At 43.1% G+C, this 14,047-nt stretch overlaps 1 protein-coding gene across 2 annotated transcripts in view; it reads left to right on the top strand.

Annotated features, from left to right (window-relative positions):
* Window positions 1–725: 725 nt before the first annotated feature.
* Window positions 726–14,047, top strand: part of LOC147693059 (collagen alpha-1(VII) chain-like) — a 35,459-nt gene continuing 22,137 nt past the window's right edge. Inside the window, exons 1-2 of one of the 2 annotated variants that reach the window (XM_086939309.1) lie at window positions 726–932; window positions 4,317–4,433. In XM_086939309.1, coding sequence (XP_086795435.1) covers window positions 818–932; window positions 4,317–4,433 — 232 coding nt within the window. In that variant the 5' untranslated portion in view covers window positions 726–817. The remainder of the gene's footprint in view (window positions 933–4,316; window positions 4,434–14,047) is intronic. The other variant, XM_086939308.1, reaches the window with a different exon arrangement.

Raw genomic sequence — 14,047 nt, 5'->3', positions numbered from 1 at the left:
GAGGTGGATAATAAGGGCAGTTAAATTAAAATCCCTGTAGGTAAGGGAAATAAGGCTATTCGCCCCCTTGAAGCAGTGAATTCAGCTTACTTTGCATGATGAGAAAAATACCTCTCTCTACGGTTGCAAAAGAGAGCAGTGCCGGTACTGCAATACAGAGGTGTTAGTCGCCCCACAGAGACAGAAAAATGTAAGTCGTGGGGCACTTAAACACCTGGCAGGGCTCAGAGGGGCAGGGGGAGTTAGCAGCCAGGGAATGCTCCCTGAGCAGACCTGTAATACTAGCTTCAGCCTGCAAAGTGAGCATTCTATTTAGCTGGTCAGCTCCCAACATTCCCTGCAAGTTGCTATCAGAGTTTGTTAATAAATTAATAGGTTGTATTGTTGTATTGCATGTTATATGATGAACTAGAAAAGTATGTTAGTATGATTCTCCTACCCCCTTTGTAGAGTGTTTCCAGATTGGATAACATTCCTTTTGGCAGCTGAATTCTTGGTTCACTGTCCTAAGGAGGAGCCCTGATTACAGAGGAGATGCTGGGAGCACTAGTCTGGTCCCTCACATCTTCTTGAGCATCATTCTCCAATAGTCAGAGTTTCTTCCAGTTAGCTGCCGTACAGTGGTGGCACATACTGACCCCTTGCTCAAGCCAGGATGAGTTTACATCAGTGTGTGATGACAGCTTGCAAGCTGTTCTTGTACGCTTGCTCTTGCAAGGGCATTAACTGTGCATGCATAATGTGGACAGGGCCTGCTACTTCTGCTTAATGCTTGCCTTCATCAGTCGTTCCTGTGTCCTTCGTTTGAATATATGTTATGTCCTTACACCTCCCAGGTTTTCTCCCCAACTATCCATCCTCCCCATCGTACCCGTCTGTTAAGTCACGTCTAGTCCCAGTTCTAAAGTTCTCTCACAATGAGGAAGAGGAGGGTGAGTCCTGTCTTTCAGGTTCTTTTGTTGTGCACTAAATAATGCCACATTTTGCAATAACATAATTACAATTTAATCTCAGAAGTATCTGAAAAGTGTTACTGCTGCTTACTAAACGTGTTACACTCAGTATTGAATTTTAATCTAGGACATTCCATATTATGTAAACATGTCATATTCTGCGTATTGATAAAACACAATAAAAAAATCAAAGAAAAGAGAATCTGATGAGTGTGTGGACAGCTGTGTCTCATGGCTACACTGTGGTTTGTGGCTGTACTGCGCATTCCATTCGCTCAATTTGAGCATTCCAGATGTTTTCCCTTACTGTTTAGTTTAACCCAGGTTTAGTTCATATGTATTTGACCCTATCACTAATAGTTGTACCATTGCTGAAGTTTTGTCCTTCCACGTTGTTCATCTGCACCACACCCTATTTGAATGGCCCCAGGTGTCTCAGTTATTGTGTTTTTTTAATCACCCATCACAAATGTTTATCCATCCCCTGATGTGATATGCCTGCCTGAGGTTGTTTGGATTGACCCTGACTGTAATTGAATGATACACCTTTCTTGTTATTTATCCAATTCACTTTTAATGGTTCAATACCCCCTTAATATTCCATTAACATTCATTGGTTAATCTATGTTTATAACTCTAACCTGAAGTTATATGATTCATCCTTAATTCTTTGGCCAGAGTCTGATGTACACCCCTTATGTTCTTTAGCTATTTGTTCTTTAACTAATCCTTAATCTGTTTATCCTCCCCATGACATTAGTGTACCTCTTTTTGATATAGATCAGCCATATCTCTGAAGTCTTTTGCTTAATCCTAGGCCTGTGCCTGGTGTGGTTTTCCTTTTTACCACTGTTCTTTAGCTTCATGTTGGTTGTTGCTTGTCCCATTCCCAATGAAGTTTGATTCACCACTTATTTCGTTTGGTTTCATCTTTAAAGGTGTTTTCCCACATCAATGATGTTGTTTTTCCAAATCCCCAGTGTTCTTTAGCCCAGTCCTGTCTGGTAATTTGACCATTCCCCATGTTGTTGTGTTGTTTGTTCCCTCAGTGTTTGTTTGCACATCACTCTTAGAATGTTGCCTTATCACTGAAGTTGTTCTGCACCAGTCTCTAATGAGCATGTGTTGGTTGGCTCTATTTGTTATGTTGTTTGGTTCTTTCATTGATGTTCTTTGGCATGCCCCTATGTTAGTCTGGGTGTCATTTAGCTTAAGGCCTGAGGTTCTTCTGCTTGCCCTTGTGGTTGCTTGGTCCTTCTGGTGGTGTCTTAATTATGTCCCAATTGCTGTAGGGACATCCCTATGTTGTTATGCCTAATTCATAATGTTTCTTTCTTAATGTCGCTAGACTCACCAGTGATGTAGGTTGACCTGCATCTGATGTTAGTTTACTTTCCTTAGATATTCTTTGCCTCCCGTCTAGAGTTGCTTCTTGGCCACAGATGGTGTTTAACACTCTCTTGATAGCTTTCAGTTTTATTCCTACTGAATCTTTTGTTTGGTCTGAACCTGATGTGAACTGTCCTCATTCCCTGATGTTCTTTATTGTACCTGTTATGTTGTTACTAACATCCCTAGTGTTTTAGCGTGTTTCCAATACTGTTTCTGACATTGCTTAGCCCACTTCTATTGTTGTTTGGTCAGAACCTGGTAATATTCAGTCTCATTTGTGATGTTGGTTGTATTTCACCTCAGTGTCTGACCCAGCTATAATGTGGCTTGACACACATTGGCTGGTGCAAGATGATGTTTAAGATAGTTTGATCTGTGACACATATTATTTGCTACACCTTGTGCTCTGTGCCCCCCCTGTGCCATTTAGCCCTATTTATTTTCATGTCTGGTCGCTTTCTAATGTAGTTTGGGATGCAACACATGCTCTTTAGCACCATTGTGAATGTTGTTTAGCTTGCTCTTGGTGTTCAGACCATTTAAATGTTGCTTGGTCTGCTGCTGGTTTTGTTTTGTCTGCTCCTGATATTATCTCCACTTCTGAGGTTGTCTGCAGTGCCTCTGACAGTGTTTAGTTCACAACTTAAGTTGCTTGTTTGGTCTCTGATGTTTTCTTATTCCTAATGATGTTTGGTTACTACCTGATGTTTACCTGGCCTATTGTTATGTGGCTATCCAGAAGATGTTGCCTGTCTTTCTACTGGTGTCATACGGCCACATTCTTTGTATTGTTTATCACACCCCTGATGTCGTGTGTACTCTCTTTAGTGTCGTTTAGACCTCCCAGATGTCATTGGCTCACCCTTGGTGTTTTTGTATTTAGTATTAATAAAAAATGCATTTAGAATAATGTGACCACAACATAATGAGCAATACAGTGTTCTCATGCTGTCAAGTAAAAGCAATAAGATTTACAGAAAATGTCAAATAATATTCTGTGCTGTACACGTCATTGGTCATTTAAAGATTGTGGGCCCGATTCACAGAATGAACTTAGACTCAATATTAAACTTATTACTATTTTGGTATTCACAGAATGCACTTACTACTTTTGGCATTCACAGAATGAACTTACTACTTTTGGTATTCACAGAAGTTAGGATTTTGTCTTAAGTCTGTCTTAAGTCTGTCTTAAGTTTGTCTTAAGTCTGTCTTAAGTCTGTCTTAAGTTTGTCTTAAGACAAACTTAAGACAAACTCCTAACTTCTGTGAATACCAAAAGTAGTAAGTTCATTCTGTGAATACCAAAAGTAGTAAGTTCATTCTGTGAATGCCAAAAGTAGTAAGTGCATTCTGTGAATGCCAAAAGTAGTAAGTGCATTCTGTGAATACCAAAATAGTAGTAAGTTTAGGATTGAGTCTTAAGTTCATTCTGTGAATCGGGCCCAGAGTGCAGGACCACTCTCTCCATGTACAAGAAATCTGACCTTGAAAGTAAACTATCTCAGAAGCTTTACTTCTGCCTCAATACCTTGCTCCATCTTCGAGCTCCGTGGCTCGTACATGGCGCCTGTTCCATAGCTGAGGTGACATCTTGCATCAGACAATGATGCTTGAGTTGCCTGCTTCTGAAGACAGCTGAATCACAGAGCTTCTTGTGCGCAGAGCTCAGAACTTACCCTCAGGCTTAATGCAAAGCAGCTGCTGGGTGGTTGAGTGAGACCAATGTGCATTACACCTTGCCACAGAGATTCCCATCAAACAGTTCTTGTAGTTATTAGAATCTGAATCAGCTGTAGGCCAGTCAGAGTCAATCAGCTTCACTTACAGAATCTTCCTAATATTTTAGCACAAGTTGTAAGTGTATTCCGCTCAGGGAGGCAGTAGTCATGTTTATTCCACTCACAATCATTTTAGCATGCTCGATTTCTCTTTCTGATTAGCGTGCTAAGGACCGTATCTCTTTTGCAGGCCGTGAGTTGCGAGTGGTCGTGAACACCAATGACCCCGAGTATGAACACGTCTACACAGTGGAAGACTACAACGAGGGTCCAGAAGAAGAGGGGACTGAGAGCACCCTGGGTGATGGTGAGTTGTCTTATAACCCATAGGTCTACCCAGTAGTTGCTGGGGCAAGACATGTTGACCATTCACAGAGGGCTTCGGTAGATGGCATTCACTTCTCTGAGATGTCAGATGTGTTCAGAGAAATTAGTGATATTGCTCTAAAGGCCCAACAGTTTGTGGCTCTAGGTCATGTGTGACCCCTTCAGACAGAGGATGCATTTTAAGCTAGAGTGGCATGCATGCAAGGACTTGTCCAGTGCTTAATTTGAGCCAGTGGTTTCCGGTGCTCAGCACCGGCACTTAATTGTCAGCACCCGCTTCTGTGACACTCCATCACATGATGGCGCTGTCTGCCATATTATGAGATGAGCACAACAACAGTGTTTAATAAGTCAATAAACATTAGAAATGAATAAGATCTGTTGTTCACATTATTACAGCTTTGAGTGGCCTGGGGTCATTTGAATTGTCACACTTGTAGCAGTGTGATAGTACTTGTGCTGGTTCTGTCATCGACAGCGCTATCAGAGACAATGAGTGTTGCAGGCTGCAGTGGCCTCCTGAGAAGGGCCATGGTACTTACATTTTTTATAAATTAAGCTGTTTGTAAGCCCTAACTTAAATTTGAAAACGCCAATGTACAAGTCTCAGAATGCGAAGAACTGTTCCCTAAAATGACATGTATACAAAAAGGTGTTGCACATAAAATGAACTACTTAAGTAATATTGCATGGTGTATCTTGCATAGTGCTTTGCTTTTTAGTCTCAGTAAAAGCTTAAATAAAATGAGTAACTGGCAGCTGCATGTGCACTGCCTCAAACACAGTCAAGCAGCGCATACGCTTGTTCCTGAGCACCGCTGATGTACACCTTTTCTAAATTGGTCACAAACAGTCGGAACAAAAAGTAGTTTATTTGAGCGTTTTTGCCAGTATCTGCTACACTGTGAAGTTAGTTGCCTCAAGCTGATGCGCCTGCTTATGCCATTATGCCTGCTTGTTACATAGAGGCCATTTGTTACATTGTGCTTGCTTGGTACATCCTTATTGCTTGTTGCATCAAGCTCATCCTATATTATGCTTGCTCGTTACATAATGCCAGCTGGTTACACCAAGGATGCGTGCTATGTCATGCCTGTTTGTCACCTTATGCCGAATTGTTCCATCATATTTGCCTGGAACATATGCCTTTTGACATGTCAAGCACCTTTGCATTACTAAGGACAAAAAAAGATGGATGCCCCGTTCAGTGTATTACAAGTGCCATAGGTTGTTATGCACCTGTAATAGGGCACAGGGGGTCTCTGCCACACTTGTGATGGAGTTTCCTGCCTGCCAGACTCTAAAGAAGGCCCTAAGTCGCGATCAAACAGCTGAACATATTTACACTGGTAAGAGCTCCAGGTCTCTAGACTTCTGTGTCCTAAAGCTCATAACGTTCCATACAATTTCAACCCTTGGGGTGATATTGAACCTTAACGTATGAGTAATGTTTGATCCCACAGAATCTCAAATACGTTCTTAAGCAGTGTTAAAGCAATCAACACTGAATCCTTCTGTTCTGGATACATTCCATCTAGTTCCAACAATCTTCTTCCAACTACAAAGCTTCAATAGAGGTCAGCAATATGTCCACTCCCACGGGTCATCAAGGAATTACATTCTTTGGGTGCTGTTCTTATGGCCTTATTGTCACTGGAAACAATGACCGTGTGCCACAAAGAATCTTGGATTACCTCAGGAAAGTTATGGACAGCAGCGATATCAAAATATTGATTATACTCAGTCATTTCTGCTTCAGATGCTGTAGCTCACCAAGTCTTCCTGAAAAGTCTCCAGCGATGACAGCATCTCCTGTTTTCTTCTGGTTCTGCCGATTGACAGGTGAAGGTTCTCCCGGGTCCTCACTTAAAAAGAAATTCTTATGATGTACCAGTGTCCCCTGGCTGCTTTCATTCCTTCATTTGGTTTTCACCTATTGTGCTTGTGAGTAGCACAAAAGTCACAATCAGACTAGATAACAGCCAACTGTTGCCCCCAGCAAAGTCCAAGACCTATGTACAGACTGTGAATTATTGGATGAAAACACATTTTCTGAATCTAACTTCTGGGGAAGCAGGGGTATTAGTGTCTGAAAGATAAGAGCTCTTCATGCAACTCATTTTATCAACTGGTTTATTGGTGTACTTCACCACATGACCACTGTAAACAAAAGTGTTCCTTCAGAAAGATTCCCTCTATACCCTGGTGCACCAACCACCTTTCAGCAACCAATCAGCACTGCAAAGTTTTGGAAAGGCAATTAAGAATCAACTATAATGCGGCCCAGAAACAAACTTATCTTGAAGAGCTTTGAACATATAAAAACCTGTGTAAAAAAACCTGCACTGATGCAAAATACAAACAATTCCTTAGTAAACATTGTAGTTTAGAGAAAAACCTTTTCTCAACCAGTTGCACTGCCTTCTCTATTTCTCCCTAACACAAACTTTCTAACTCAATCTCTTTATATTTTGAGGATACCATGTTAAAGCTGTTTAGTTCCTTTATTCCCTTCAGTGGAGGAATTTATCCTCAAGATAAGTTACCAGTGACCACAGCTATCCTTTCCGATACCTACTCTAGTCTGTCTCAGGTCTCTCTGATGAGTTTGGATTCATTACTGCCTCACTACCAGATCCATATCTCCAGAAGACACCTGACCTCCTTGGATTTTCAATCTGGCTCACAGCTCTACAGCACTGCAACTTCATTCCTTGTGTCATAATTCTTAGTTTTTTACTACTTTTTTTCAAGCCTGAAAGAGACATTGATCATTCCATTACTGAAGAAATCTTCTGCTGATCCTGCAGTTTTGGCTAACTATCGCCCCATTTCCTTTCTTCGTTTGCTATCTAAGCATCTGGAAATAGAGATAAATGCTCTGCTTTCAGCTTTTATTGAATCCAATTGCTTTCTAGACAACATGCATGCTGCCGCCTGCTCTCTCCAAAGTATTGCACCTGCCTTGCTTGCTGTCATTGATGACACATGAATGTTGCTTGACAAAGGAGGCAGTTCAGCGTTGATTCTTCTTTACGTCAAGTGCCACCTTTGGCATTGCGTCTAACACCACCCTCTGTCAAGGGCTTCATGAGGGATGAAGCTCAGAGCTGCTTCTCTAAAAGATCATCAATTGGTCATGTCAACCTACAATTCCTCTTCCAGATCTCTGATATGTAATGTAAATGTAAATGTAAATGTACATGTATTTATATAGCGCAAACCGCCCACATCGCAGGCATCTAAGCGCTTGCTTAGGGAACCCGTCCTGGTATTCCCCTGTGAGATAACCCCGGCAGGGTATCCACAAGTGGGTGCCATAAAACTCTTCACTGTGCCCTATCCGCTTCAATATATGTTACTCCACTAGCACAGCTTACTCAGGGTGTTGGCTTTTCCCTGGAGTCCTGTGCAGATGGTGCACAAATGTTGGTCTCTTTGTAGACAATGTTTCTGCCAACTTAACCAAGTTCCAAGCCTGTTTGACCACTGTTGTCTAGTGAACATATTGAAATTCTGTAAAACTGAAAGTCAGTGAGGCTTAGCTGATGCTCTTTATTTGCTACTGCTTTGATGTTCGTCCCCTTATTTCCCCCCAATTGAGCCATGCACCAGTCCCCAAAGAATCTACAAACAATCTAGGAGGACACTTAGATGTCTCACTGTAGTTTAAAGAACAATTCAATGCTGCTAATTCTACATGCTTTTACTATCTGATGATGCCCCAGATGTCACTCCTTCACCATGATAACTTCCTCTGTCTGGGCCAACCATGAGTGTCCTGCAACTTTTTCAACTCATCCAAAATTTGCCCTCAAGATTCTTACATGGGGCCTGACTTAGATCTCTGCAGATTGGGTTGGATAATCCGTCCCTGAAATATAAGCCCCTTAGGGTTCAATGGGATTTATATTTCGGCAGATGGGATATCTGTCATCGTTGAGACAGAGTAACCCATGCGCCGAGATCTAAATCAGCCCTTAGTCTTCCCGCTCGTTAATCAGTAACATCTCATCTTAGAAACCTGCACCGGTTGCTTGCGGTTCAAGCCTACTGCTTAAAGCCCTCGGCATTGCTCACCGCAACTTTTTCAATGTTGGAATTGCCTTTATTCAGTATAGGATCAAACTTCAGCCAGGAAACTCTTTGTTTGGTAGATGCTTTTCTACTAAGTGTGTCTTGTCATTTTCACTCGAGGTCTAGTAATTGATCCCGCTTCTGTCTGGTGCCTGAGCTCGGAAATTCTGTGCCTGTTTCTCTCTGTGCAGGATCCATCCATTTCAAATTCCATAAAGTTTGAGACTTGGTTTTTCGAGTCCCTTCCACTTTTCCAGCTTGCTAGCACCAGGATACCCACCTGGATACCCACCGGTGTATGAGTTTGCAGTCTTACAAATCTTTATCGTAATCATCATGATCAAGAAGAGCTCAGAACACACTGTTTCTTGCTGTCAAAGGCAGGGACATTAAAACGGCAGTTCACCAAGTGAAGATTCTGTTTTTTATCCCTAGGTACCCACCGTTCTCTAGCTATAAGCGTTCCGATTTGTTGGCCCTGAGACCCCCCCGGTGTCCGCACAGCCCCTTGCTTACTCCGCACGCCGGGAGCAGGGATTATGCGTGTAGGGACTGTGAATTTCATCTTTCTCATTGTGAACCAAATAATAGTCAGGTCCATGCCTGTAGCCCCAACGTCTCTCGGAGATTAGGCTTCTCTATGAGCCTAAAAGTGGCCCTGGTGAACTGTAGATCGTTGGTTAAACATGCCATTGACATCTGGCAGTCATTTCGGGACAATAATTGGGACCTTCTTTTTCTCACTGAAACGTGGCTGAACGATACCACTAACCCTACTGTCTCCCTCGCCATCCCAGAAGGCTATAATATTATCTGTTCTAACAGACCCAATGGCAAACAGGGAGGTGGTGTCGCTCTTATTCATAAGTCCAAATGGACGGTTACTATCCCTCTATACGACCAAATAGACTGCATTGAGGTATTGCCTTTCAGTATCAAATTATCCCCCTCTATCTCTTGATCTGGAGTATTGATCTACCGCCCCCCTCATTCCAGTACGACACATCTGCCAGTTCTGGCGGACTATATCGTCCAGACTAGCTCACGTTATGCTAATTTCACTGCTCTGGGGGATTTTAATCTCCATGTGAATGATGAGTCTTGCCCCCATAGCAATAGTTTTGTCTCAATGCTGGCGGCATGCAGTTTAGCCCAAAAAGTTGATCTACCCACGCATAAAGCTGGACACATACTGGACTTGATCTGTTCCAACTTGACAAATATCCTATAGCTAATCCCGTACCAGTCATATGGTCAGATCATTTTCTCATTCCCTTTAAGATTGACATACCTTATCCAGTTAGGCCATCACTGATTCCTGAGGCATCAGGAAGAAACTGGAGTTGCATCACCCTAGAATCACTCCAGGAACACCTAAAAAACTTGCAGCCTATTCCTGCTTCAGATCTTGATAGGCGCATTGACAATCTGGATGTCTGGATAGGCCAGGCCATGGAGGCATTGGCTCCTCTGAAGCCTATTAAAACTTTCAGGGCTGCACCATCTGCTCCTTGGTATTCCGACGAGCTTCGTCAGAAAAAAGCCTTGTGCAAAACCCTTGAACGAACTTGGAGGCAGAAGTATTCTTTGGAAAGCAAAGTTACTTATAAGATGGCCCTCAAGGAATACCGTAGACTGATTGTGGAGCATAAAAGGGACTATCTGGCCTCTAGAATTAACAAAGCCAGTCATAGCTCCCGGGAGATTTTCAGCATTGTTAGATCCTTTACGGATCCTCACACTGACCCGGAGCCAGCCTGCTACCCAGTCTTTTTGTGACAAATTATCGGAATTTTTTGAGGAAAAAATCGAGAACATATATGCCTCCTTTCCCATCTCTAACGATACAGAACAGGAGAAAGAGCATATTCCTCAGAATACGCGGTCCCCTGTCCTCTTAGAATTCGCAGTTATCTCTGAATCTGACACCATTGCAGAATTACTTAATTGTAAATCCGGATCACCAAATGATCCCTGGCCGGTGAAGCAATACAAGAGATTGGCAGTGTTTCTTAACCCGTTCCTCAACCATATTTGGAATGACTCGTTGAGAACGGGTAGGTTTCCTGCCAAATGGAAGCATGCTTCCTTGGTTCCCATCCTGAAAAAGCCCAACTCGGATCCGGACAACCCGAGTAATTACAGGCCAATATCTCTTTTGCCTGCTCCAGCTAAAATCCTGGAAAAATTGGCTCACTCTCAGCTTGCCAATTACATAGAGTCCCATTGGCTTTTGCATGGCTCTCAGCATGGCTTCTGGTCTGGCCACAGCACGGAGTCAGCCCTAATTGAAATGGCTGACTCGGTGAGATGGACGCTAGACCGTGGGTCGAGGGCGGTGTTAGTGCTGCTGGATCTCTCAGCAGCATTTGACACCGTCTCTCATAAGACTCTGCTGAGGAGGCTGGGGGATCTGGGTATAGGTGGCACTGTGCTGAAATGGATCACCTCCTATCTATCGGACCGCACACAGCAGGTATACACCCCTCCCTTCACTTCCCCCGCCAGACCACTTAAATGGGGAGTTCCTCTGGGCTCTTCTTTGAGCCCGCTCCTGTTTAATGTCTACTTCACTCCCCTGGCCGAAATGATTGCACGGACTGGGATTAAAACCACTTCCTACGCTGATGACATTCAGCTACTTTTTACCTTTGATGAGCCCACTGCTTCTGCATTTGACCCTTTGAAATCCTGCCTTAGGGATATTTCTAAGTGGATGGATTCTAATTCCTTAAGACTGAATGCAGGAAAAACGGAGATCCTGTTTTTTAATACACCGCCTCCTCTCGATTCCAGCCTCTGGTGGCCTGGAGATTTGAGTCAAGCCCCCATACCTAAAGACTCTGTAAAGAACCTGGGGGTCCGTTGGGATAGCCATCTTACTTTTAATACCCAGGTCCAAACAGTAGCAGCATCTTGCTTTGCTAAGATTAAAATAGTAAACAGGCTCATCAACTACCTGCCTTCGGACTGCCATAAGACTGTGGTTCACGCATTGATAACCTCCCACCTCGACTACACCAATGCGCTGTACCTAGGCATTACGGCAGGCTTATGTAAAAAACTCCAGACTGTTCAAAACGCTGTGGCACGTCCGGTGGAGAGAATTCCTCCGAGACAACATATCTCTCCTCTTCTCCATAGATTACACTGGCTAACCATTGCTAAGAGATGTGTATCCAAGGCCATGACTCTAGCCTATAGAGCTTCTAAGAGTGAAGGACCAGCCCATTTGAAAAGCAGCTTACGTCCATACCAAAACGCCAGAACTCTGCGCTCCAATTCCCTAATTCTCCTTGCAACTTCTAGATTTAAAAGGACACATTCAGGAGGGAAGCCTTTCGAAGTCTGTGCTACTCAGCACTGGAACAAACTCCCGATTGCCCTCCGTGCTTGTCAGACAGAATCCGCATTTCGAAAATTCCTTAAGACCCATCTCTTCTGCCTATAATCCATCTTCCTTCCCTATAGCATCCCTGTTACCAGATCCATTAGCGCCGGGACGCCCCGTTGGGGCAGCTGTGCGCTCTATAAATGACACAAAATAAATAATAAATAAATACCCATGTTAATGTCACTGTAGAGGCTTTCTTTTTTTCACTTAAGGTGTTCCTGAAAGCCTGCCTAACATGAGTGTGATAGAGTCATCTACATTAAATTAGGGAAGGGAAAGCTCTTTACGAGGGAACATCTAAATATCCTGTAAAACATGGTGGTGAAAACAAAGCTCGTCATCTAGCACCTCTGGGCCTGGAGGAGATTACACAGAAGTTTTAGCGTGAGCCCATTCCATTGAATGCCTGATGAGGGGACATAAGCTTTCTGCTACTTTGGCTCAGTCCTTCCTGAAATCTAAATGTGACACCTATTTTCAATGTTACTTCCGCTTCTAAAATCTTGTGGATTGTTGTTATCATGTAGCAAGACTGAGTAGCAGAGTCATTTCATCCCTTCTTTTGTCTGATCACTGACATTTAAAGGCCTGCGTAGAAAGCCTTACAGTAGTCACGTATTGTATTGGCCACTGTGTTCACTACTAGAGCTCTGTAACAGAGGCTCCATCTCAGGTTTTGATGTTGAAACATCACCTTCCTTCACTGCATTATTAGTGTGAGAATTCTAAGGGTTGCCATGTTGGTAAACGTATATACTTTGTCTGAAGCAGTAGAGGACACTGGGTAAATGACAGAGGTTTATGAGAAGGTATGCAGTAAGAGGGAATGTTGTGGACCGTGCTGAAAAACGCTTCTCTTTTTGACTTTCATGTTAACGTCTTAAGTGGTGCGTCGGGGCGTTGGCCGACGGCAGCACTACCTCCCCAGTGCTGCGCACGACCATTGGACGTCCATTCAGCCCTAGTTCCAATGGACAGCGCAGCACTGGGGAGGGATGTTTTCGCGCATCTAAGGTGTTAACGTTCTTCTTTTCTCTCAATTCTCATGGGTGGTAAGACCTTTAAAAATATGGATGAACTAGTCTTGTTCTCCATAGACAATGTTGTAGTTCTGACTGTTATCTGCAAAGTTGTGTAAGGAGAAGAGAAAGCAAGAATAGGGGTGGGAGAAATATTCGGTCATCTTGCAAAATTAGTGGACTTCCAGAATTCCTTCTGCAGTTCAGAAAACAAGTTCCTTCAACAAACCCAGGCTTTTGATTGGCGGCCAAGAACACACTGCTAAATTCTGATTGGGTGAATGGCAGGCAGCTTGTAAGGTTAAATAAAACCTCAGGTTGTTTGAGCATTTCTTATTGGATGCCTAGCAACCAGTGAGAAATAGTTTCTGTCTTCAGAGTATTCTATTTGTATGCTTTGCAGTCAATCAGTTTACCTGGAGAGTGCACTTCTTTCTGGACCAGGTTGATATCCAGGAGAGGTTGGATTGTCCCATTTGGATTGGTCTTGGCACCAGAATGTCTTGCTAGTCATTGTTCAGCTGACCATCCTCTCGGTAGTTTGGCCCCCACTTACTTGACCATGGATGTGGATCTGTAAAATGGCAGCTCTATCTGTTGATCTGTATATGGGGATAGGAAATCTTGTCTCCATCAGTCCCTAGTAATGATGTTGAACAGGGTATCAAACTTACAGAGGCTTGCAGTGAGTTGAATTACAGGGGTGACGCACAATCGACCTGACCTTTTAACTTTTGGCACTCATGGCCAACTACAGCCTTCTGGTGATAGTATTGCAATAAACGTCATGAACAGTGCTAGAGAGGTATAAAAAGTTGAGCATCTTTATGAAGTTAGTGTCGACATGGGCAAATATCTTGTCCAAGATTGCTACAAAGACAGCTTCCATACCATGTGGGGGACAAACCTGTTTGCAAAGTTCTAGAAAGTTTTGCATCGTACCTTTACAAATGTAAAACATTATCTTATAGCGAATACCACACCCATCCCATTCATTAGTAATGTCTCTTTGCTGATAAACCAAGTCAAGTCAAGTCAGAGGATCTTATATAGCACACATATCACTGGTAGGTCTCATTGCGCTTGCAGAGATTCCAGAGACTA

This window comes from Lissotriton vulgaris, chromosome 9 (genome assembly GCF_964263255.1).
Source record: "Lissotriton vulgaris chromosome 9, aLisVul1.2, whole genome shotgun sequence".
Taxonomy (NCBI): domain Eukaryota; kingdom Metazoa; phylum Chordata; class Amphibia; order Caudata; family Salamandridae; genus Lissotriton; species Lissotriton vulgaris.
This window is presented reverse-complemented; position numbering and strand designations above follow the sequence as displayed.